The sequence below is a fragment of the Chelon labrosus genome, assembly GCF_963514085.1.
Source record: "Chelon labrosus genome assembly, chromosome: 17".
In the NCBI taxonomy this organism is placed as follows: domain Eukaryota; kingdom Metazoa; phylum Chordata; class Actinopteri; order Mugiliformes; family Mugilidae; genus Chelon; species Chelon labrosus.
In genome coordinates this window covers 26,386,162-26,410,806 of record NC_140350.1, presented here as the reverse complement: position 1 = coordinate 26,410,806, position 24,645 = coordinate 26,386,162, and the positions used below count along the sequence as shown (strand labels likewise).

General features: G+C 45.4%; 2 protein-coding genes across 4 annotated transcripts; one reads left to right on the top strand and one right to left on the bottom strand.

The window, feature by feature from the left end:
* Window positions 1-259: 259 nt before the first annotated feature.
* Window positions 260-3,791, bottom strand: LOC311502963 (uncharacterized protein). Of its 3 annotated transcripts, XR_014699564.1 has the most exons (4): window positions 2,968-3,791; window positions 2,357-2,834; window positions 2,105-2,278; window positions 260-732 (listed from the first exon to the last, which is right to left on the bottom strand). XR_014699564.1 is itself a non-coding variant. In XM_084565436.1 (3 exons), the coding sequence occupies exons 1-3, from the start codon at window positions 2,391-2,393 to the stop codon at window positions 680-682; spliced, it is 264 nt and encodes an 87-aa protein (XP_084421562.1). In that variant the 5' UTR covers window positions 2,394-3,791; the 3' UTR covers window positions 260-679. The 3 variants fall into 3 exon arrangements, 2 of the variants coding, with proteins under 2 accessions (XP_084421562.1, XP_084421561.1); XM_084565436.1 differs by having other exon boundaries at window positions 2,357-3,791; XM_084565435.1 differs by lacking the exon at window positions 260-732 and having other exon boundaries at window positions 1,025-2,278.
* Window positions 3,792-6,030: 2,239 nt separating this feature from the next.
* On the top strand, window positions 6,031-24,006 carry LOC311502758 (A disintegrin and metalloproteinase with thrombospondin motifs 2-like). Its single transcript, XM_084565123.1, has 26 exons — window positions 6,031-6,182; window positions 7,588-8,045; window positions 8,911-8,969; window positions 9,105-9,205; window positions 13,481-13,704; window positions 13,835-13,918; window positions 14,047-14,130; window positions 14,438-14,591; window positions 14,696-14,801; window positions 15,328-15,471; window positions 15,547-15,679; window positions 18,933-19,046; window positions 19,547-19,692; window positions 19,777-19,866; window positions 20,140-20,222; window positions 20,606-20,739; window positions 20,833-20,956; window positions 21,042-21,122; window positions 21,194-21,357; window positions 21,434-21,593; window positions 21,672-21,804; window positions 21,891-22,098; window positions 22,177-22,306; window positions 22,382-22,456; window positions 22,600-22,783; window positions 22,864-24,006. The coding sequence occupies exons 1-26, from the start codon at window positions 6,095-6,097 to the stop codon at window positions 23,483-23,485; spliced, it is 4,083 nt and encodes a 1,360-aa protein (XP_084421249.1). The 5' UTR covers window positions 6,031-6,094; the 3' UTR covers window positions 23,486-24,006.
* Window positions 24,007-24,645: the final 639 nt, after the last annotated feature.

Sequence of the window (24,645 nt, the reverse complement as noted above, 5' to 3'; positions counted from 1 at the left end):
AATTCATCAGCAGGTTATAAGGCAATAGTTTCATTTGCACTTTATTTATATATTATTTGCAGTTTATTTATTTCAGAATCAGAATCAGAATCAGCTTTAATGGCCAAGTATGTACACATACAAGGAAACTTTTTTTTTATTTGAAAATTTTATTATTTTGAATGTATTTATTTTATTTATCAGAAGTTCTCTTCAGTGAATGAGATAATCACAGTGTATGATATCATTTATTTCACAAGGTTTTAGCTTATTAAACTATAAGTGGACTTGATTTAGTTATTGGTTACAAATCAAACCAAGACTCGGATCAATTAAAATGAAAGTGTTAATATTTGAATGGGCCCCGGGTCTTTGTGTGCTGGGAAAACTGGGCCCAAAGGTCAGAAAAGGTTGATGAACTGCAGCTTTTTATTTTATGTTACTTTTGAATCTTTTGGAGTAAAGTTCGCTTAAATTTGTGATCTGTGTTTTCTTACAGTCAAAGAACATTTGGACTGCATAATATAATGAAGTATTTTTACTACAGAACTCTTTGTTCTGCAAAGATCAGGACCCCGAGGACTAACACCAGTCACAGTCAGTAACATCTCAATAAGATGATTTGGATGAAATAGTAAAAGAATAACAGGTGACACAGAGCTGAACCAAGGTGAGTCTCCAGGTGAGCTGTGATTGGTTGTCAGACGTAGATGTCTTCTTCTGGTTCCATGGACACAGCAGAGTTACAGGGAACTGGAGAACCAGAACATAAAGGTTAGAGAGACCGACCAGATATGGTTTACCTTGTTCAGTTCAGACGTTTTTACTTATTAATGAAATCACTGTTTCCACTAATATCTAGAAATGTTGCATCTCTGCCACAGACCATTACTGCAGGCTACATGAGGAAATATGTTTGGTTAGAGGTCAGAGAAAAATCTGATAAAAGTTAAATAAATTCTGAAGTGAAGATGATGAAAGGTGCTTTCTTTGGTTTTTAAAGTCAAACTTTTCATTTCTGAGTCTTCTGTTTGTCCTGAGGTGATTTCTTGTCCTTGACTGAAGGAGGAAGTAGTCTCCATGCTGACCACTGGTCCAGGAAGTAGTCTCCATGCTGACCACTGGTCCAGGTCTCTCTGGTCCAGGTCTCTCTGGTCCATGGATCATTGTGTTCAGCTCTAAATAAACCTGGTTCTTCTCCAGATTCAGAGATAAATCCAGATGACCAGATACCTTGAGACAGAAAGTCTAACATTACATCTGAATATTGTTCCAGAGTCATGTCCATGCTCCGTTTAGACAGAAAAGATCTGAAATCACTGACTGATGGAAACTTCTTCTGGTTTTATATGACTCTAATAACCACTGGTTCCTCCTTTACTTCTAGTTTCATTAAAGGACCAAAGGATTATTTTTTATCTCATGTTTCTGTGAAACACATCGTGAAATGTTGCTTCATCAACCTTTTCCCTGAAGAAGGACGAAGGAACGAGGAGGAACCTTTCACATTTATCACAGACATGTGAACATTTACCAGCAGCAGATCATCCTCTTCATCAGATCACCATCTTCATCAGATCATCCTCTTCATCAGATCACCATCTTCATCAGATCATCCTCTTCATCAGATCATCATCTTCATCAGATCACCATCTTCATCACATCATCGTCTTCATCAGATCATCATCTTCATCAGATCATCCTCTTCATCAGATCATCGTCTTCATCAGATCATCCTCTTCATCAGATCACCATCTTCATCAGATCATCCTCTTCATCAGATCATCCTCTTCATCAGATCATCATCTTCATCAGATCATCATCTTCATCAAATCATCCTCTTCATCAGATCATCGTCTTCATCACATCATCATCTTCATCACATTAGCATCTTCATCACATCATCATCTTCATCACATCATCATCTTCATCAGAATCGAATGTATCAAAAGTTTTTACTTTAAACATTTATATTCAACAGAATCATCTCCTAGTATCTATTAGCATGTGTTAGCATCTATTGGTATCTATTAGCATTTGTTAGCATCTATTGGTATCTATTAGCATTTGTTAGCATCTACTAGTGTCTGTGTGAGTGTATTAGAGAGTGTTACTGTGTTTGTACCATATAGAGACTCCTCCTCTTTTTTCTCTTTTTCCTCTTTCTCCTTCTTGTCCTCGTCCTTGTCCCCCTTCTTGTCCTCCTCCTTGTCCTCCTTCTTGTCCTCATTCTTGTCCTCCTGAACTTTCGCCTTCTTTCCAGCGGTCATCAACACATAGATGTTCTCCTCCTTCGGACCTGAAGCAGCAGATCATGATTTATTAACTTTTAAACAAACCAGGTGTTGAAGTCTAAACTGTCTCTGATTGGTTGTACCTGAGGTCACTGTCCTCCGAACCCTCCTCCTCCTCATGACAAAGAGGATGATGAAGATAAAGATGAAGATGAAGATGAAGAGTAGCGGCAGGAAGATGTAGTTGAACGATGAATCTGGCAATAGAGCAGATGGACACACCTGTTATTGAACCTGAGAGAGAGAGGGTGGAGTCTGATGGTGTCTCTACTGTCCTGTCCTCACTCTCCACTTGCAGCAGGAAGCGTCTCTTCATCTTCAGCGTCCCTTGTTCGTCAAACACCTCCATGGTGTAGTTTCCTGAGTCTTTGCTCTGAACTTGTCTCAATTTCAAAGATCCGTCCGGCTGCAGCTCACAGGGTCTGTGACACTCTGACTTGTTCCTCTTCACCAGTAGGTGGTGGTGAGTCCACCGGACGTCCCATCTCTGCTCCATGCTCAGATTGGAGTGCAGCTGGACGTCGACCCCGCTGCGGACTCTGACGACTTCTCCAGGGTCGGCTGAGGTCAAAGTTCACACACAGACAGAATTACCCATGAGCCCCAGCTGCTGCGTGAAGAAGACTGTCAGACATGAGGATGTTTGATTTTTTTTTATCAGAGAAATGCATGCTGGGAGTGGTAGTAGACTGACCATCACTCTTCATCATCATCATCATCAGGAACAATAACCAGATCAGAACCGACATGACACGTCTGCTGGCTCCGCCCACTCAGCTGTCAGTCACTGAAAAGAGGAAACACAGACACAGAGACAAGTGTTTGTTATGAACCTCAATATTTCAGTTAAAAAATCAGAGTCTGGTAACATTACCCACAATCCTCCCTGCTCCACTCTGTCATGCTGGGTGCAACTACAAACTAGAGAAGCTACTCTATCCATTGATACCAAGCATCACATAGCTAGAGCTAACCAGTTAGCATCAGCTAACAGAGAAATTACAAAATTATGCACCACATGGTGACTTGCCTGACAGACTCCGATCCTGTGCTTCAACTTCATACATGGTCCTCTGCCTCCATCTAGTGGGCTAATGGTGGTACTACAATGGTGGTACTCCGCTAATCAACACAATAACCCATCTAGTAGTGAAAGTTAACTGCAGGACATAGACGCAGTAACCTACGTACGCAGCCTACGGCAGTGAGAGTCCTTTCTACTTGCTACCGTCGCCATAGCTACGGTATCAAATTGATGTAGAAGCATAAACTGCCTATTAGCTTAGCATTGATATGTAGCATGCCTTGGTGACTGGTTTCCCTGAAGAGTTCCATGTGTGAACAACATGGAGGCAATCTCAATAATCTTCTGGATTGTATAATGATCACAATGGTAGAATGTGAAATGTAAAATTCTCCATCAGTTTATCACTAATTAATCAGGCATAGTAACAGATCTCAAAACCCACCTTTTTCTGCAAGCATACCCTCCCTGACTGTCACTCTCCAGATGTTTTATTTTTTAACCAAATCTTTTATCTTTTTATCGTATATTTTAGTGTCTTATACTTGTAGTTTGTTAATTGCTTTTGATGTCTGTTATGTATTTTAAATCCTGTTTTTCTTGTATGGTGACCTTGGGTGTTCTGAAAGGCGCCTATAAATAAAATGTATTATTATTATTATTATTAGAACCAATGTTACTGAAGTCTGACCTATCCATAGAGACCAGGGTCCATAGAGACCAGGGTCCATAGAAACCAGGGTCATAGAGACCAGGGTCCATAGAGACCAGGGTCCATAGAAACCAGGGTCCATAGAGATCAGGGTCCATAGAGACCAGGGTCCGTAGATGGCCCTAGTTTATATGGACCCTGGTCTCTATGGACCCTGGTCTCTATGGACCCTGGTCTCTGTGACCCTGGTCTCTATGGACCCTGGTCTCTATGGACCCTGGAACATGGACCTGATGGTTCTGGATCTGGTCCTGGTTTATCTGGTGTTTGTAGGTGAGACTACAACCCCTATAGGGCTGGAGAGATTAAAGGTGTAAGAACCATGTCTTGAAACAAGATGTTACAGGACATGGTTAAAAATAAAGTGTCAATAATATAAAGGACAGAAGATATTAGTCTATTTTTCAAGGTGTTCTATCAGTAAAACCAAGACTAGTTTTATCTCTTTAGAAGAAACGGTCTGTAATTCTGTGGTTCAGTGTAAATCGACCAGAGTCACAGCTGCTGAAGACACAAGAGACACAAAACCTCAGAAGAACATGATTATTATTAGAAGCTGACATTCAGCCGTCTGTTCTCTGCTCACATGAAGGTTTGTCCTCAACTAAAGTCTGAACGACAAGAATGAAGCTTTGTTTACGTGACACTAACTCATCTGGTTCCTCCAAGTGTTCAGCTCTAAATGATGATGAGGGCTTTGGGTTCTGATCACCTGAAGGTCACATGACTAGAGTCTGACCAGCTGACACTCACCTGGGCTTCATTAAAAGTCCTGAATGTTTATGATTGTGGTAGACTGAATATAAGAGAAGCTGCTTCATTAAAACATGAAATCAGTCATAAAAACACAAAAGAGCTGAAAGGTTCAACAACATCGTAATAAATACATAAACTATTAAATAAAACATAAACTATCAGTTCTGGCCAGACTGGTGGTCTCACACTGTTTGATCTCAGCTCGGTGGTTGAACTGGAGAGGATGTGAGCACTTCCTCCATCACCGCTCAGAAGTTGTTTCCATGACGATCACAGACCTCAGACAAAATGGTGTCACAGTCCAACAGTTAAATAACGTTACTGAGCAGAGAACTGTCGACTGATACTTGTCTCTGGTTCTAACATCGTGTTGATAGAGATCAAGAATATATGACTCTATTAATGCTGGTAGAGATCAGCTGGTGGAGATCAGCTGGTAGAGATCAGCTGGTAGAGATCAGCTGGTAGAGATCAGCTGGTGGAGATCAGCTGATAGAATCAATAACGACCAAACTTTATCAAACTGGGCCAGACCAACAATCACCTTCCTCCTTTAATTAAAGGTTCAGAGACGTTGTCCTACCTGAGAGACACGTCCTCCTCTGAGGGACGACGGGATGAAGACTCTGAGTCTGAGGACAGACGAGGAGACGACTGAGACAATCAGGAAGTAGTCTGTCTCTAACTTCACTGGTTCAGCTTCTTCCTGACACTCCCAATGAAAGACTGACGTGCTTTTATTCTGAAGGTCTGTCTCGCTGCAGCTTTTATTCTGAAGGTCTATTTAATTACAGCTTTTATTCTGAAGATCTGTTTAATTGCAGCTTTTATTCTGAAGTTCTGTTTAATTGCAGCTTTTATTCTGAAGGTCTGTATAATTGCAGCTTTTATTCTGAAGGTCTGTCTCAGATGGTCCATGTCTTTCCGTGTCCACACGGAGGCGCTGCAGTTCAAACATCAGTAAGGTCAGACCTGATTTCCACGTGTCTGGTTTCTGAGCTGATTTCTATTGATTGGTTGATTGACTAGTTGATTGATTGATTGACTAGTTGATGATTGATTGACTAGTTGATTGGTTGACTAGTTGGTTGGTTGATTGACTAGTTGGTTGATTGACTAGTTGACTGGTTGATCGGGGGACTGAGATGTTGTGCTGGTCAGGATCAGAACATGTGGAGGAGTTGAAACCAGAGTCAGAGGGAGGAGATAAAACCAGAGTGGAGGAGTGTCTGTTTCAGTCTGACTCTGTCTCTGTCTCAGAGAGCGTCTCTACTGCAGTCTCTACTTCAGTCTTTGTCTCAGTCTCTTTGTCTCTGTCTCTGTCTCAGGATGGAGGACTGTTGTTATGGATTACTGATCGTTGGGTTTCTGCTGCAGATCAACTCTTTTCACTCAGTTTCCATCAGAGAAAACACAGGTCAGTTTACTGCTACTACTACATATAATACTACTGATACTACTACTGATAGTACTACTACTACATATACTACTACTACTGATACTACTACTACTACATATACTACCATAGTACTATAATACTACTACTACTGCTACTACTACATATAATACTACTGATACTACTACTGATAGTACTACTACTACATATACTACTACAACTGATACTACTACTACTACATATACTACCATAGTACTATAATACTACTACTACTACTGATACTACTACTACTACATATACTACCATAATACTATAATACTACTACTACTGCTACTACTACTACTGATATTACTACTGATACTACTACTACTACATATACTACCATAGTACTATAATACTACTACTACTAATACTGGGACATGCCTCCTCTCTCTGTAGTACTACTGACTCTTACTGTGAGTTCTACCATCAATTGTACTGATACTACTACTACTTATAATACTATTAGTACTGATACTATGACTACTGATGCTAGTACTACTTATAATACTATTAGTACTGATACTACTACTTATAATACTATTAGTACTGATACTACTACTTATAATACTACTAGTACTGATACTAGTATTACAGGTACTACTGAGTGTCCACATGTCCTCCCTGTCTGCACTGATACCTGCTACTCTCACTTCTTCTGTGGTGGAGCTGTTCAGTCCTCCAGGCTCTGACCTCTGACCTCTGACCTCAGCAGTGAAGGTCATGGTCGATCAGTTCAGCAGCCGTCTCCACGTCCCTCTCCAAGTCCGTCTCCACGTCCACATCAGTCTCATTGTTTATGTCCTTCAGGCATCTGAGGAATGTGAAGCACTCAGATCAGAAATGATCACGTCCTCGCAGAGTGTTTATGTGGACAGAGAGGACAGAGAGGACAGAGAGGACGTCTGAGGATGACTGAGGACAGAGAGGACAGAGAGGACGTCTGAGGATGACTGAGGACATCTGAGGACGACTGAGGACAGAGAGGACAGACAGGACGTCTGAGGATGACTGAGGACAGAGAGGACAGGGAGGACGTCTGAGGACATCTATAGACAGTGTGGACATCTGTGAACAGTATCGACATCTTTAGACATATATGGACATCTGTGGACGTCTGTGACATTAGAAACCAGTTTTCATCGTGAACATCAGATCAGAAGTTCATTTCTAAATGTTTTTGATCTGGAGACAATGTCATCTCTTGGAGACTAATGAAATCTGTCTTTCTGTCTGTCTGTCTCTGTGTCTGTCCCTCCGTCCCTCTGTCTGTCTTGGTCCTCTCTCCCTCTGTCTGTCTCTGTCTCTGTCCCTCTGTCCCTCTGTCTCTTTGTCTGTCTGTCTCTGTCCCTCTCTCCCTCTGTCCCTGTCTCTGTCTGTCCATCAGATTCTCTCCATCAGATCCTGTCAGAGTTCAGCATCATTCGTCCAATCACGACAGACTCAGAGGGACGCTTCCTGTCTGCGTTAGTCTCCGCCCACCAACTACAACGCCGCAAAAGACACGCCCCCTCCATAGAGGACACACCCAAGTATGTACAGAGTCAAACGGACACGCCCATATTACAACAGGCCCCGCCCACAGTCATGTCATCATCAACCCACGAGGGGAGGAGGCGGGGTCACTGGGCTGAGGAGGCGGAGCTCTTCTACAATGTCACGGTGTTTGGTCAAGAGCTCCACCTGCGGCTACACCTCAACACTCACCTGGTCGCACCCACCGCCACCATGGAGTGGGAGGAGTCAGGACACTTTCAGCCAATAGGAGACACAGACTGCCTCTACACAGGGACAGTGTCCAACATGGAGGACACGTCGGTCGCCATCAGCAACTGTGACGGACTGGTAGGTTTGTTAGCAACGGCGGCTAAGCTAACGAACACTCTCTCTGACTCAGTGTCTCTCTGACGCCTGTCCAGAGTAATCTGATTACACCTGTCCAGAGTAATCTGATTACATCTGTCAATCTGTGTCCTTCCTTCCTTCCTTCTCTAAAATAACTAACGTCATTTAACATGTGAGAGTCTTTCCATCTGGTTCCAACATCTGGATCATGTCTCCAAGTCAACCAGCAGCTGTTGATGGTTCTGATCCAGCGGTAGGTAGAGATCCATTAGAGACAGCAGCTGTGACCACATGATGGCGCTGCTGATTTACAGACACACACACTGAGATCAGATCTCAAGTGCTGGCTGGGGACGCATGTGGAGACACATTTATATTAAGACCAGGTAGATGGACAGGTGAGACCAGGTGAGACCAGGTGAGACCAGGACGTTAATGTAAGGTAGTCTGTTTGGACTTCATCATCATCATCATCATCCCCTTCATCATCATCCTCTTCGTCCTGAGTGCAGCTGTGTGACCGGCTGGAGGACGTCTGGACGTCTGATTGGTCTTTAGGAACAGATGTGTTTTTCTAGAGGTCCAGCGTGGGCGGAGCCTGAGTGAAGCCAGATGTGGAAGAAAGACGAGAGGCGTTCAAAGAGCACGGAAAAAAATAAGAGGCAGAGGAATATTTTCCAGACCATGTCCTGGAGCAGCGTCCATCGTACACAGAACAAATCATGAGCATGTTTCCTACACGTTGGTTCTGTTCCTGAGGTTCTCTAGAGAACTTGATTGGTTGCTCACAGATGGAAGTGACAGGAATCAAACACCTGCAGAATCCAGTGGTTGATCACATGACTGACGGTTGTCTTGTCTCCAGGCAGGAATGATCCGGATGGGTGAGGAGGAGTTTTTTATTGAGCCACTGGATCGATGGAGGCCGGGAGGAGGAGGAGGAGGAGGAAGAGGAGGAGGAGGAGGAAGAGGAGAAGGAGGAGGAGGAGGAGGAGGAGGAGGAGGGGGAGGAGGAGGAGGAGGAGGAGGAGGAGGAGGAAGAGGAGAAGGAGAAGGAGGAGGGGGAGGAGGAGGACGACGACAGCACATCATTTATCGCTCCTCAGCCGTCATCAAGAACCAGACAGCTGTCAATCAAACTGCTGATGACTTCCTCCGAGGTGAGACAAATGAACACATGACTCTAGACACTAGGCTCCGCCTCCAGCTTAAATCAGAACTAAACACTCTTAAGTGTTTAGTTCTTAAAATCAGATTAGGAACCAGAACCTGAACCAGAATCATCAAATGTAAATGATCAAATAAAATAAATACTGCAGGTAAAAACAACACTAGATAGTAAAAATGACTGCACCTGGATTACTGTGATACATGTACAAGTATTAACACTTAGCAGAATGTGGTACATTCAATTATAATGCATTAATCTAATAACGCTCAATAAAATATTTTAACTTGTTATTGGGTTAATGTTTATCAGGATCTGGATCAGAGTCAGGATCTGGGTCAGAGTCAGGATCTGGATCTGTCAGAGTCAGAGTCAGGATCAGGATCTGGATCTGGATCTGGATATAACTGATAGTTTGAAACTGTAAATTTACGACTACTGACTAAACATTCTTCGTGTGGACACAGATCTGTTTGTTTCTAGTCTGACATCACTGGGGTTCTATGAGAACTGGTTCCTGTTCTCAGATCATCATTCAGATCATTTTAAGTCAGAAAAATAAAACCTGCAAAGAAGAGAATATATCAGACAAGATCCTGGTCTCCTTTAACCCTGGTTCACATGATGGACAAGTCCTCTAGACTTCCTTCCTGTTTCTGAAACACAGTGAGACTGAACGTGAAGGGTTTGTAGGAGTAGAACTCTGCTAGAACTCGTTCATCAGTTTCTACTAGAACTCATTTATCAGTTTCTACTAGAACTCGTTCATCAGTTTCTACTAGAACTCATTTATCAGTTTCTACTAGAACTCGTTCATGAGTTTCTACTAGAACCCGTTCATCAGTTTCTACTGGAACTCGTTCATGAGTTTCTACTAGAACCCGTTCATCAGTTTCTACTGGAACTCGTTCATGAGTTTCTACTAGAACTGCTTCATCAGTTTCTACTCGAACTCATTTATCAGTTTCTACCAGAACTCGTTCATCTGTTTCTACTAGAACCCGTTCATCAGTTTCTACTAGAACTCGTTCATCAGTTTCTACTAGAACTCGCTCATCAGTTTCTACTAGAACTCATTTATCAGTTTCTACTAGAACTCGTTCATCAGTTTCTACTAGAACTCATTTATCAGTTTCTACTAGAACTCGTTCATCAGTTTCTACTAGAACTCGTTCATCAGTTTCTACTAGAACCCGTTCATCTGTTTCTACTAGAACTCGTTCATCAGTTTCTACTAGAACTCGTTCATCTGTTTTTACTAGAACCCGTTCATCTGTTTCTACTAGAACTGCTTCATCAGTTTCTACCAGAACTCGTTCATCAGTTTCTACTAGAACCCGTTCAACAGTTTCTACCAGAACTCATTTATCAGTTTCTACTAGAACTCGCTCATCAGTTTCTACTAGAACTCATTTATCAGTTTCTACTAGAACTCGCTCATCAGTTTCTACCAGAACTCATTTATCAGTTTCTACTAGAACTCGCTCATCAGTTTCTACTACAACTCGTTCATCAGTTTCTACTAGAACTCGTTCATCCGTTTCTACTAGAACTCGCTCATCAGTTTCTACTAGAACTCATTTATCAGTTTCTACTAGAACTCGCTCATCAGTTTCTACTAGAACTCGCTCATCAGTTTCTACTAGAACTCGTTCATCTGTTTCTACCTGAACTGCTTCATCAGTTTCTACTAGAACCCGTTCATCAGTTTGTACTAGAACCCGTTCATCAGTTTCTACCAGAACTCGCTCATCAGTTTCTACTAGAACTCATTCATCAGTTTCTACTAGAACTCGTTCATCTGTTTCTACTAGAACTGCTTCATCAGTTTCTACCAGAACTCGTTCATCAGTTTCTACTAGAACCCGTTCATCAGTTTCTACCAGAACTCATTTATCAGTTTCTACTAGAACTCGCTCATCAGTTTCTACTACAACTCGTTCATCAGTTTCTACTAGAACTCGTTCATCCGTTTCTACTAGAACTCGCTCATCAGTTTCTACTAGAACTCGTTCATCTGTTTCTACCTGAACTGCTTCATCAGTTTCTACTAGAACTGCTTCATCAGTTTGTACTAGAACTCATTCATCAGTTTCTACTAGAACTCGTTCATCTGTTTCTACTAGAACTGCTTCATCAGTTTCTACCAGAACTCGCTCATCAGTTTCTACTAGAACTCGTTCATCAGTTTCTACTAGAACTCATTTATCAGTTTCTACTAGAACTCGTTCATCAGTTTCTACTAGAACTCGTTCATCTGTTTCTACTAGAACCCGTTCATCAGTTTCTACTAGAACTCGTTCATCAGTTTCTACTAGAACTCGCTCATCAGTTTGTACTAGAACTCATTCATCAGTTTCTACTAGAACTCGTTCATCTGTTTCTACTAGAACTGCTTCATCAGTTTCTACCAGAACTCGCTCATCAGTTTCTACTAGAACTCGTTCATCAGTTTCTACTAGAACCCGTTCATCTGTTTCTACGAGAACTCGTTCATCAGTTTCTACTAGAACTCGTTCATCTGTTTCTACTAGAACTCGTTCATCTGTTTCTGCTAGAACTGCTTCATCAGTTTCTACCAGAACTCGTTCATCAGTTTCTAATAGAACCCGTTCATCTGTTTCTACTAGAACTCGTTCATCAGTTTCTACTAGAACCCGTTCATCAGTTTCTACTAGAACTCGCTTATCAGTTTCTACTAGAACTCGTTCATCTGTTTCTTCTAGAACCCGTTCATCAGTTTCTACTAGAACTCGTTCATCAGTTTCTACTAGAACTCGTTCATCAGTTTCTACTAGAACCCGTTCATCAGTGTCTACTCGAACTCGTTCATCTGTTTCTACTAGAACCCGTTCATCAGTTTCTACTAGAACTCGTTCATCAGTTTCTACTCGAACTCGTTCATCAGTTTCTACTAGAACCCGTTCATCTGTTTCTACTAGAACCCGTTCATCAGTTTCTACTAGAACTCGTTCATCAGTTTCTACTAGAACCCGTTCATCAGTTTCTACTAGAACCCGTTCATCAGTTTCTACTAGAACCCGTTCATCTGTTTCTACTAGAACCCGTTCATCAGTTTCTACTAGAACCCGTTCATCAGTGTCTCCTGTGGAGGTGACACCTGAGCAGCTGAGAGATGTGCTGAAGCTCCAGTTGAACTTTCACCTCGTTCTCTCTGATATCTGAAGCTGTTTAGACGTCGATCCACAGATCCAGAAAATCTGCAGAAAGAAACAAGTGGAAACAGACGATGTGTTCCAGGAAACTTGGCAGCGCCGACGGAGGCTTCACACACATTAGGAAAGCTATCTCTGTGAGGACTTCCATGGACATAATGCACCGGCCTCCACCCCAATCCTAAACACTAACCCTGAACCCTGACCATAACTCCTCAGACCTGTGAAGACTGGAGGACCCCCTGAAATGTCCTCACTCTGATGGTCTAATACTCAAACTGGTCCTCACAGAGATAGCAACACAAGAGCTCACACACACTCTGAGCAACGTGGCAGTCTGAGGATTCAGGCGTTGGGGAGGATGGGAGGATGGGAGGGAGGGGGGGAGGGAGGTTTAGGGAGGGTTAGGGAGGGTTGAGGCTCAGGGTTGACGGGTAGTTCAGCTCCTGGACGTGTTTGTCTCTGGTCGGAGACACTAGCAGATGTTGAACTGAAGCACATGTGGAAGGACTCTGGCGTCCAACACGCCGCTCAGCTGTTTGATAAAAACACAGAGAACATGTTTTCATCAGGACAGAGACTCCGTGTCTGCAGACCAACCTTCATCTGGACATCTGATCCATGACGACAGGTTCTATCAGAATAAAGCGTCCACCAACAACCAATCAGGATCCAGATAAGATCAGAAACAGACTAAATGAATATGAAACGTTATAAACGCTGCTCAGATGAATAAATGAGGAGACGAGTCAGAGTCAGGATGAAGACAGATGAAGATGATGATGAAGATGATGGAGATGGTCTCTCTAGAACCTCCTCCAACATGAACTGCTCTGTTACCAAGGAAACAATTAAAACCTTCGCTGAACTTTTTGAACTGACCAATGAAAACACAGATTTCCTCCACGTGACCAAAGAGACTAACTGACTCTGAGCTGGTCTGACCTTAGATCACCTTCACCTGAATGAATACATGAATACATGAAGTCAGCACAGATCTATCCAGCAAAACCACAGAAGAAGAAACATCCTCAGGTTTAGAGACAATAGAAGAAGAGCTGGTGTTAAAGGAGTTTGTTGTTTCTCTGCAGGTCCTCTCCTTGGTTTCCTGAACCTGAACCTGAACCTGAACCTGAACCGGAACCAGAACCACAACAACAACCTGAACCAGAACCAGAACCAGAACCACAACAACAACCTGAACCTGAACCAGGACCAGAACCTGAACCAGAACCAGAACCAGAGCCAGACGATGGAATCCGGCTCAGCTCGAAGACGGCGCTACATCGAGGAGGCTGAACTGTTCAACATTGAGGTTCATGAATTGATAAATATGTTAATGAGCCGTTAAACGTTTATGTTAATGAGCCTTTAAACATTTATGTTAATGAGCATTTAAACATTTATGTTAATGAGCTGTCCTTTTTGTCTGATTTCTCGTCCAGGTCTTGTTAGCGGTGGATTATTCGGTTCTTCTTTTCCACGGTCGAGACCACATTCAGAAATATCTGCTGACACTGATGAACATAGTAGGTGAACAAGACTCAGATACTGTTGGGTCGGGTCGGGTCAGTGGTTCTGATTTATCTTGGTCCACGGCTGGAACCAGGTTTCATGGTGAAGGACTGATGGGTCAGGGTCTGTCTGTCTGTTTCAGGTCAATGAGATCTATCAGGATCATTCTCTGGGCGCCAACATCAACGTTGTCCTGGTCAAAATCATCATGTTGTCTCCTACTAAGGTACTGACCCCTGGACCCAGCTGTTCCTCTCTGGGCCGCTGAGAAGTCAATGTTTACTGAGGTTCATCTGAAATGAACAGAGAAAAGTAGAGTTTGTTAAAACGTATTAAAACAAGAGCAGCTGGACTAACGTTAATGGTTCCTGTAATCTGGAGGTTTCCTCCATGTTCTGCGCTAGTGGACGGCTTCTTGTCCAGTATGTCCAGGCCCAGCTGGCCCAGCTGGCCTTGTTTCAGCTTCTTTTGAACACGCCAGGGAAAGGTTTACCCTCCATGAATCAGAGAATAAGTCTCCGTCTGTGGATCAGTCCCAGGAGCTGATCTCTGTGGGGAACCCTCAGAAGAGTTTGGAGAACGTCTGTGGATGGTCGTATCTGCAGCAGAGGGAGCAGAGTCACGCCGAGCAGCACGACCACACCATCTACCTGACCAGGCAGGAGTTTGGGCCGTCCGGCATGCAGGGTATGACGCCAGAACACCGCAGATACCACCTAACAGATAACACCTAGAGTAGAGATGATGACAATGATACGACAACCTCTGACCTCTGACCTCCTGTCTCTCAGGTTATGCTCCAGTTACAGGAATGTGTCACCTGCATCGGAGCTGTGTCCTGGTCTTGGAGGACGGGTTTTCCTCGGCCTTTGTAGCTGCACATGAAACCGGACACGTGTGAGACAAACACACAAAACAACCAAACTGAAACTTTACAAGATGTTACAACATCAACATCAACAGAGTCCATCATGATCTAGATTAAACTGCAGAACCAGTGGACGCCATGACGGCTCCTCAAAGCATGCAGAGCTCCCCCTGGTGGCTGACTGCAGCATAGGTCATAAGCACCGCCCCTCCATGTTAGTGGGCGGGACCAAAGTACATGCAACATAGATTTTAGGTAGTTAATATAATGCTGATGTATCTTCAAGTTATTTGATGCTATAGAAACAGGAAGTGGCGTCATGGTGATTGACGGTTGCCATGACAACGTGTAACCAAGGGTCTGTCTGTCATCTTGGTTCAGTCTGTAGATTTAGTTAGAGCACTTAGAGTGTAGAGTAAAACATTTTGTAAAATGAAGAGATTAATAAATAAAGACTTGAGCTCAGATGACTCTGAACGTCTGAAGGCTTCATGTCGACTCTGGAGCTGATGTCTGGAACATGTTTGTCTTCATTATCTGTCCTCCTGCCTTCAGGCTGGGGATGGAGCATGATGGAGAGGCCAATAACTGCGCTGACGACGTGCCGTTGGGCAGCATCATGTCACCGCGGGTTCAGGCCACCTTCCATCGGTACCACTGGTCCCGGTGCAGCTGGATGGAGCTCCACAAGTACCTGCAGTGAGTGAAGCCCTGAGCGTCGAATCATCACCTCTCCTCGCCATCAACCGGATAAATCCATGTTTCTGTGTGCAGCTCCTACGACTGTCTCCGTGACGACCCGTTCAACCACGACTGGCCGGCTCAGCCTCAGCTGCCGGGCTTCCAGTACTCCATGGACCAGCAGTGCCGCTTCGACTTCGGCCCGGGATACAGTCTGTGCACCGCAGTGAGTCCGATCAGAGCCCTGACCTCCAGGTCCAGGAGGGTTTTATCTTTTATTACCGCTCTACCGTCCTCCAGAGTCTGAACTTCAGAGAACTGGCCTGAAGTTTGAGTTCCTGGTGTCAGTGAACGTCCCTCAGGACCTGACAGGTGGACAGTAGAGACGAGGCTTGGACTGGTGTTCTTGGTAGTTCAGACTCTGGAGACGGTTGGTCTGTAACTGGAACAGCAGCAGTGCATTCTGGGATACCTGGTTGTCCTGGATAAAAGGGGCGGGACCAGAACACATTCAGATATCTGGACTGATGATGATCATCTCTTCCTCAGAGGAACCAAACACCATGAACGGTTTAAGACATGTTAAAGATCATAATATATAAATAATATAACATAATTATATAAATATCATAAAACAGGTGAGTTAAATAGAATATGAACATGTTGAGTGATGAGGGTACCCCGATCAGCCACAACATTATGACCACTGACAGTAGAAGTGAATAACATTTAAACCATCTTGTGACAGTTCAGTGTTCTGCTGGGAAACTTCTGGACCTGGCATTCATTGGTGTGGATGTTACTTAGACATGTAGCACCCACCTAGACCAGACCAGGCACCCCCACCTAGACCAGACCAGGTAGACCAGACCAGGCACCCCCACCCCATAGCAATGACACTCCTTGATGGCAGCAGACATCCCCAGCAGGATGCAGCCTGACACAAGGTGTTGACCTGGCCTCCAAATTCACTAGATCCCAAACTGATCAAGTATCTGTGGGATGATCCACAGAGGCCCCTCCCCTCAAAGACCCCCCCCCACACACACACACACACACTAACAACAGGACACCCTCAGAAGGCCCATGTCCATTCTCTGATGAGTCACCTACACAGGCAGCGCCGTCGTATAGGGGGGAAAAGTGATGACAATTCTAAGGGCCCACAGCCCATCAGGGCCACACACAGCCCCCAGTAGCCTCTACGACTAAATTATTATGCATAGGCTTAACTAATATATATTCATAGTAATGAATCCGAACTAAAATAAAGCCACAAAGTCACGCAATATTTTAATTTTAATAATTTCAGTAACCCCCTTGGCCCCTTCTTAAAAAATGGTTTGGTCCACACCGCGGGTTCGAGTTGAGCGCGAGCGAACTCCAGCAGGGAGCGAGGGAGATGAAGATGATGGAACAAAAAACACAAATCTGGAGACTAGAAAAGACTAGAGAGGGAGGCCAGGGCTAGGAGCAACAGAGCAGGGGCCCAGGACATCAACATTCTTCTAAGAATGGTGAGAGTAAAACTACCGAGGGCGCCTCTTGTTCATTCATTCATTCATTCATTCATTCATTCATTCATTGTCTGTAACGCGTAGCTGACGGGGCGCAGGGGCTGTAGCTTACGTTAGCTGTCAATCATCGGGTGAGAGGCGGGAAGTGGCCAGTTCATTGTAGAGCAGCGATTCCTAGTGTAGATAACTGAACGTTACTAATGTGGAGGCTATCTACAGCGGACTGTGTGTTTCACACATATTACTGTCGGACAGTGCTCCAGTCAGCACCAAGCACCCGCTCACTTACCAGGCTACGTTCAAATGTATTATGACGCATTCAAGTTCTACTCAGTAATTATGAGCATTAGGCGAAGGTCAATAACGTTATCATGATGTGTTCAAATGTGGTCTTGTAAAAATGTGTTAGCTATGGTGGTACATTTGAAAATACAAAGAAGTTAAATATTCCAACAAGATTTATACTACCCATTTGTTAAGTGGTTAATTGAAGATATATGCAGTCAGAGGTGTAATAACGTGTTCCAAATCAGAGAAATGAGTACATAACAATATTCTAACTCATTGTTGAGTGATTATACACCAGGCATCAACAGAAAAACAAAGAAAAAACATCATAATACACAGTTGTAAAAAAAGTGGCAATGAATGGGGTAGAGGGGCCCCCGCCGATATTCTTTCAGGGGGCCCAGAATTCCTAGCAACGGCCCTGTACACAATATTAGGAAAGTGGTCATAATGTTGTGGCTGATCGGTGTACATCAGTTACTGACAGTTAAGGCCTACTGATGATGAACAAGAAAAAGAAAAAAAAGAAACTCCAAGATCATGGTGCTCTGCTGAGAAATGATGGATTGTTGTCTCCAGACCTCCAAATTCACTGGAAGACAGTAGAAGACAATAGAAGACAGTAGAAGACAGTAGAAGATCAGATGTCCACATCCACAAACAGAGACATGAGGGAAAAATCCCAGAAACCAAAGGAATGAGGCCGAGAAGAGACCGGAGCCAATTCATTAAAGTTTAAGAGCAGCAAATAAAACTGTCATCCAGACACTGACGTCAGCTCAGAACACAGAAATATCTGGGTGCAGTCCAATGTTTCAGGATGTTTTTAAAGAAAAGTTTCTCCTGAAATCTGAAGGAAAATAAATGTGACAGAGGAGCAGGAGGAACTTTAATCAGATCCAGAAGGAAAGCAATCGGAGCTAAACCCAGAGAGTCTGACCTGGAAAGAAAAGTCCAAACTGAGTGAACGTCGTCCTGAGACGTTTGCTGCTGACGTCACCTCTCAGTTAACAGCCTGAACAGATGTGGCTGCTGGATCACATCTGGACACGTCACTGAAAACATCACCGCCCTGTTTCACTTTAAATGATGTTTAGTTTCTGTTCCTCCTCAGCATTTCAACTTTATTATTCACAGGAACATGATGATCCTCTGTCTCTGATTAAATGACTGAATACAGAAACAAGACATCAGCAGATTCTTCACAAAAATGACTCAAAACATCCTGAAAGTTGACAAAGAACCTAAATATGAGACTAAAATGAGCCAATATTACATATCAGAGAGGAGCTCCTCTACGATTCAATCAGAGTCCATGTGTTCAGAAGTGTTTCCATCAATGTAATGAGACTCAGGTGTGGTTCAGTTCCTGGTTTAGTTTCAATAAATCAGGGGTTTGTCTCAGTCTGATCTTCACAACACGTTTGTGGACAAAGGAGCTTTCTGAGGAGCTCAGAGAAAGAGTTGTTGTTGCTCATCAGACTGGAAAAGGTTCCAGAACCATCTCTAAAGAGTTTGGAACCCACAGATAATCCACAGTCAGACAGATTGAAGACGACTGTTCCCCTCCACAGGAGTGGTCCATCAACAAAGATCACTCCAGAATAAAAACGTTGAACATTTTGAAAACCGTGCAGCAGGTCTGTAGTTTGATTCTTCTGTGTTTGTCTTCAGTACGCGACCTCTGACCCCTGCAAACAGCTGTGGTGCAGCGACTACAGCAACCCGTTCTTCTGTAAGACCAAGAAAGGTCCGCCGCTGGACGGGACCAAGTGTGGCCCCGGGAAGGTGAGGTCATGTTTAGGGTCAAAGGTCAGCGGTTAAGTTTGTTTGAGAGGTTTTCAGATCTGATGTTACACGACATTTTGTTCATTGTCTTAGTGTAGCGTAAACACTGGAAACAGAGGGGCCCCATGCAACCAGGGGCCCGACACAGTGACAGCAGGCGCGCCCCCCCCCAAACTGCTGCTGGTCTAGTCTGAACTATGGAGGAATCAAATAACTTCCACTGTTCTTTCTTAGCATTAGTTAGCTTAGCTAGCTGAGCAGTGTGTCCAGCTCTGTTGTCCCTAGTCCCCTTGTCTCTTATACGACGGAAGAGGAGAAGGTAAGATCATTTATATAATACTAGCTAAGGTAGTTAGCTAAGGTAGTTAGACTCTCAAACTGCTCTCTGATGGAACTGATTTTAGTTTGAACAGAAACAGGAAGTAAACATCAGTCTTTATAATTCCCATCTCCATGCTAAGCTAGGCTAACCTCCATTTCTATGGTAACTGTGTCTTCAGCACTGTTTCAAAGGTTTCTGCATGAAGCTAACCCCTGATCTCCTGAGACAAGATGGCAGCTGGGGCACCTGGAGTTCCTATGGCACATGCTCCCGGACCTGCGGGGGCGGAGTCAGGTTTCGGACCAGACACTGTGACAACCCGGCGTGAGTGAGCTGTCAATCATCTGTGATGTCACACACAGGCTCAGACCAATCAGAGGCTAACGTCATTGTTGTTGTTGTTCTCAGACCGGCCAATGGGGGGCGCACATGTTTTGGAAACAGCTTTGAGTTCCAGCTGTGCAGCCAAGGAGACTGTCCCCCCCTGACTGACTTCAGGTCAGTAGATCCACTGCTGGACAGGTTCTCCTGGTTCTCAGTCTGAATGTTAGTCTGAGGCTAAAGCTAACGTCTGCTCAGAAACGTTTTAAAGACATCACAGATCGTCTGGATGTAGATAGAGGTCTAGTTTCAGGTGGTCTAGTTTCAGGTGGTAATCAGGGTCACAGACGGGTGTCTAGTCATGGTTTTAGATGGTGTGAATATGGATCAGAAGGGTTAGGGTTGGACCTCCACCAGTTCTTCACCGACCCAGTTCTGTTTGTGTTTCAGGGAGGATCAGTGTAAAGTCTGGAACCCCTTCTTTGAACACGAAGGAATGAAACATCACTGGCTGCCCTACCAGCACCCTGACCGTAAGAACACACCCTAACCCTGGAAACTGGTCTGGAACTAGGTCTGAACTCTCTCCCCAAACCTTGGAATCAGGTGTAGACAGAACCCTCTAAATGGTCTGGAGCCAGAAACAGGAACACACACAATTAAAGATCAGCCGGAGAACTTGTCTCTGCACCAGGTCTGAGGACCACCTTTAATAAACTGAAGGTTCTGAGCCTGGTTCTGGTCAGTGTCCTGGTTCTGGTCCAAGCCTGGTTCTGGTCCAAGCCTGGTTCTGGTCAGTGTTCTGGGAGTTCATTACGCCAACCTCTCCTCCTTTAACCTTCTCTTAGATGTTCCACTTTAAACATTTTATTTTAAGTGTTCCACCTTAAGCTTAAGTGTCCTGCTGTGTCTCCAGCTGACCAGCGCTGTCGTCTCTACTGTCGGTCCAAGGAGACGTCCTCCGTGGTGTCCATGAACAGAATGGTGCATGATGGGACGTTGTGTTCCTATGGCGACGCCTACAGCGTGTGTGTCCGAGGAGAGTGTGAGGTCTTTATTCAGATCTGTCCTCAGTCACTGATCTGATCAAACCACTTTGCTGAGGAGTCCCTGAATGTCTCTGTCTCTGTCTCTGTCCTGCAGCATGTGGGCTGTGATGGACTGATAGCTTCAGACCAGCAGGAGGACAGATGTGGAGTCTGTGGAGGAGACAACTCCAGCTGTAAAGTCATCAAAGGAAACTTCACCCGCAGCGCCAAGAGACAAGGTGATTGATTGGTTGGTTGGTTGGTTGATTGGTTGATTGGTTGATTGATTGATTGATTGATTGATTGGTTGATTGATGTCTCCAGGTTACCTGAAGATCCTGGAGATCCCCAGAGGCGCTCGTCACCTCCTGCTCCAGGAGTTCAAGGAGAGTCCTCACATCCTGGGTAGGAGGAGGAGGGGGAGAACGTCTTCTAGCTACTGTTCTTTTCCACCAACGTTGTTCTCTTTCCTGCAGCCGTGAAGAACCAGGAGACGGGTCAGATTTTCCTCAACGATGAGGACGAGACGGCGGAGTCCAGAGTGGTGATTGAGGGGGGCGTGGCCTGGGAGTACAGCAACACTGACGAGCAGGAGTCCGTCCAGACCACCGGGCCCCTGAAGTACGGAGTCCTGCTCATGGTCAGTCCACGCTGGACGAAGACGGAGTGTCCACAGGTGAGACCCAGAACTGAACCTCCCTGTCTGTGTCCCTCAGATCCGTTCCCATGGCGACTCCAAAGTGACAGTGTCCTACAAGTACATCATCCAGGACGGTCTGCAGTCGGCGCTGGAGTCCAACCTGGTGCAGGAGGAGGCCGTGTTCTACGAGTGGGCGCTGAAGAAGTGGTCTCACTGCTCCAAGCCCTGTGGAGGAGGTACGCACTGGCTCATCCTATAAACTGGTTACCACGGCAACCACCACAGCATAGCTAACGATGATCTGTGGTTGCCAGGGAAACAGTACACCAGGTTTGGCTGCAGGAGGAAGGCCGACGGGAAAATGGTCCCGAGGACATTCTGCTCCAACATCAACAAACCGAGAGCGATCAGTCGCACCTGCAACACAGAGGCCTGCAAGTCACCACGGTAACGCAGCACACAGGTCACCACGGTAACGTACCACACAGGTCACCACAGTAACGCACAAGTTAATTTGAGAGGTTCGTCCTCAGCTGGGCGAGCGGAGACTGGGGAGACTGCAGCGCCTCCTGTGGTCAGACCGGGTGGCAGCGGCGTTGGGTGGGCTGCCAGCAAGAGTCCAGCAGGGGGCAGCACCGCTCTGTCAACAGCAAGCTCTGCGGCCACGACCGACCAGACGCCAAACGGACCTGCAACCGCTTCCCCTGCCCCCCGTCCTGGAGAGCCGGGCCCTGGACCCCGGTACGAACTGTTTGTTCTGTCCCCCCATCAATTCCTGATCAGGTCACAGTCTGACCAGTCTGGTCTTTGTCTGTTCAGTGTTCAGTCTCTTGTGGAAACGGGACTCAGGAGCGGCAGGTTGTGTGTTCAAGTCCGGAGGGATCGGCTGCAAACTGCAGCAAGCCTCAACCAATCACAATGCGCACGTGCCAGGCCCCGCCCTGCAGCGGTAGGAACTGCACCACACAGGGAGGGATTCTGGGAGTTGTAGTCTGTGTGTCACTGGCTCTGTCTCCCCCTGCAGGTGACCAGAAGAACGCCATCATCCTGTGGCTGTCCAGGTCCAACCCAGACTTCCCAGCTCCAAAGATCTCCTCCAGTAAAACCCTCAGCCTCCACCATGAGGCCTCCACAGGCTTCTTCTTCTTCATCATCTTCATCTTTTTCTTCTTCTCTCAAAGGTGTATCCAGGTGTATAAACCTGAAACATCCTGTTGGTCTGATCACCTGTTCCTCCTCCAGGGCAGCGTTGCCGTGGTGATCGCTCTGTGTTCTGTCGGATGGAGGTGTTGAGTCGGTACTGCTCCATCGCCGGATACTGGCAGATGTGCTGTAAGTCCTGCAGCGAGGGAAACTTCAGCAACTCCAGCAATTCAAGGAACTCCAGCAACTCCAGCAGCAGCAACCTGGCGACGGACGGCAGCAGGTGAGACGTGACGTTAACAGAAACTTGTTCATTAGGATGAAAACCTTCTGAATAACTTGACGTCTGTCTTCGTCTTTCAGTCTGTTGAGTTCGGTCACAGAGACGTCGCTGTCCTTCACCTGGTCCGACAGCACTTACTCCAGCGGTGATGCGGTGGATGATGTCATCAGCACGCCATCTCCCAGGTTCACTGTGACTCCGCCCCCGACCGGCAGGGTTAGCACCGACTTCGTGTACGTGGAGGATTACGACGAGTACTTGTCCTACGAGAGTGACGTCACCACTGCCACGCCTCCAGGGACAACTCCCACAATACCCCCTGCTGCTGTTCCCATGGTAACTGTTGATGGTGGAAGTCAGACCTTGACGCCAGCTGAACCTGACGACAACTTCACCACCACATCGCCAGGGGGGTGGAGCCTCCAGAGTCCAATCAATCAGACGGAAGTAGAACCAGCAGCGCCATCGTTCTTTCCGCTGTCGAGGAAGGAGAACAACTCGGTGGACGAGGTCCCGTACCGGGTTGTAGGATTGGATGCCGACACCTCCAGAGGTCACCAGAACTACTTTGTGCCGCGGATGCCGCCATTCCGCGAGCGAACACAAAACAAACGCATCCAGCAGCTTCTGAACGAGAAGCGACGGAAGGATCTCCTAAGGAGGCCGAGTTCGGTCCGAGCGAGGCGGACTGACAAAGACTAAACCTGTAATGGACTCTGAACAAGAACCAGAACCAACAGAACCAGACTGAAACAACTTGTCCTAAACTCTTTCATGATGTCTGTACCAAATAATCTTGTTTCTGAATAAAGCAACTTCTCATCCAGCTGCTGACTTATTAACATCTGGATCAAACCTCTGGTTGCTTCAAGTCATTTATCTCAGAGACTCTGAGTCAGTCTCTAATGTTGGGTTCACCTGGTCTCACCTGGTCTCACCTGTCCATCTACCTGGTCTTAATCTAAATGTGTCTCCACATGCGTCCCCAGCCAGCACTTGAGATCTGATCTCAGTTTGTGTGTCTGTAAATCAGCAGCGCCATCATGTGGTCAGTAGAATATTGTAGCAGCTGCTGTCTCTAATGGATCTCTACCTACCGCTGGATCAGAACCATCAACAGCTGCTTGTTGACATTCAGATTCAGATTCAGAAAACTTTATTTGTTTCCGGGGAACAATTTAAGGCACAAGTGAGCAGCGTAACGTAACGTAACGTACAAGTACAGACATTTTAAGGAGCAAAAAAACCCCAAAAAAATCAGAACCAGATACAAAATACGAAGTATATAAGTTGCCATGCCATAAATGTTATGACTATCCAAATGTCCATGGAGAATGTAAACAGACTGTATAAATAAAGTGAACAGTAGTTACAGGGATTATGTATTTACAAGTTATAGCTGAGTTCTGCAGGCGGGGCAGCAGAGTCATCGTCCAGAGGAGAGACACTGAAACGCTGAGTGGAGGACGTGTGAGGAGTCTTTAGTGATTTTATCTGATGAGTGTCTGTTGGTCATGAATGTGTGATAGTTCTTAGAGGCAGACCAATGATTGGTTTCTGTCTCTGTCTCTCTCTGCTGACTCCAAAAGAGCTGAGTTTCCTTAGGAGGTAGAGACGTTGCTGACACCTTCTGAGAGTCTCTTCAGTGTTGGAGGAGAATTTCTGAACTCCTCGACCAGCTCCACTGGCTTCCCATGGAAGGTGGCGGTGGCTGCTGTAGTCAGGTCCCTCTGCTTCTTGGAATAAGTCACCACCATCTCCTTGGTTTTACTGACGCTCAGTTCCAGGCGTGAGCTGTCGCACCACTCTATGAACTCCTGAAGAGCTGGTCCGTGGTGATGTGAGGGTCCCGACAGCAGAGA

What these genes read in the sequence shown, in the direction of transcription:
- LOC311502963 (XM_084565435.1), bottom strand. Translation starts at nt 3,022, where the DNA reads ATGTCGGTTCTGATCTGGTTATTGTTCCTGATGATGATGATGATGAAG. An exon ending in GATGATGATGAAGAGTGATG is followed by an intron (nt 2,835 to 2,967) that starts GTCAGTCTACTA and finishes CTTTGACCTCAG; the next exon opens with CCGACCCTGGAGAAGTCGTC. An exon ending in TCGGAGGACAGTGACCTCAG is followed by an intron (nt 2,279 to 2,356) that starts GTACAACCAATC and finishes CTGCTGCTTCAG; the next exon opens with GTCCGAAGGAGGAGAACATC.
- LOC311502758 (XM_084565123.1), top strand. Translation starts at nt 6,095, where the DNA reads ATGGAGGACTGTTGTTATGGATTACTGATCGTTGGGTTTCTGCTGCAG. An exon ending in TCAGCAACTGTGACGGACTG is followed by an intron (nt 8,046 to 8,910) that starts GTAGGTTTGTTA and finishes TCTTGTCTCCAG; the next exon opens with GCAGGAATGATCCGGATGGG. An exon ending in TGGGCCGTCCGGCATGCAGG is followed by an intron (nt 14,592 to 14,695) that starts GTATGACGCCAG and finishes CCTGTCTCTCAG; the next exon opens with GTTATGCTCCAGTTACAGGA.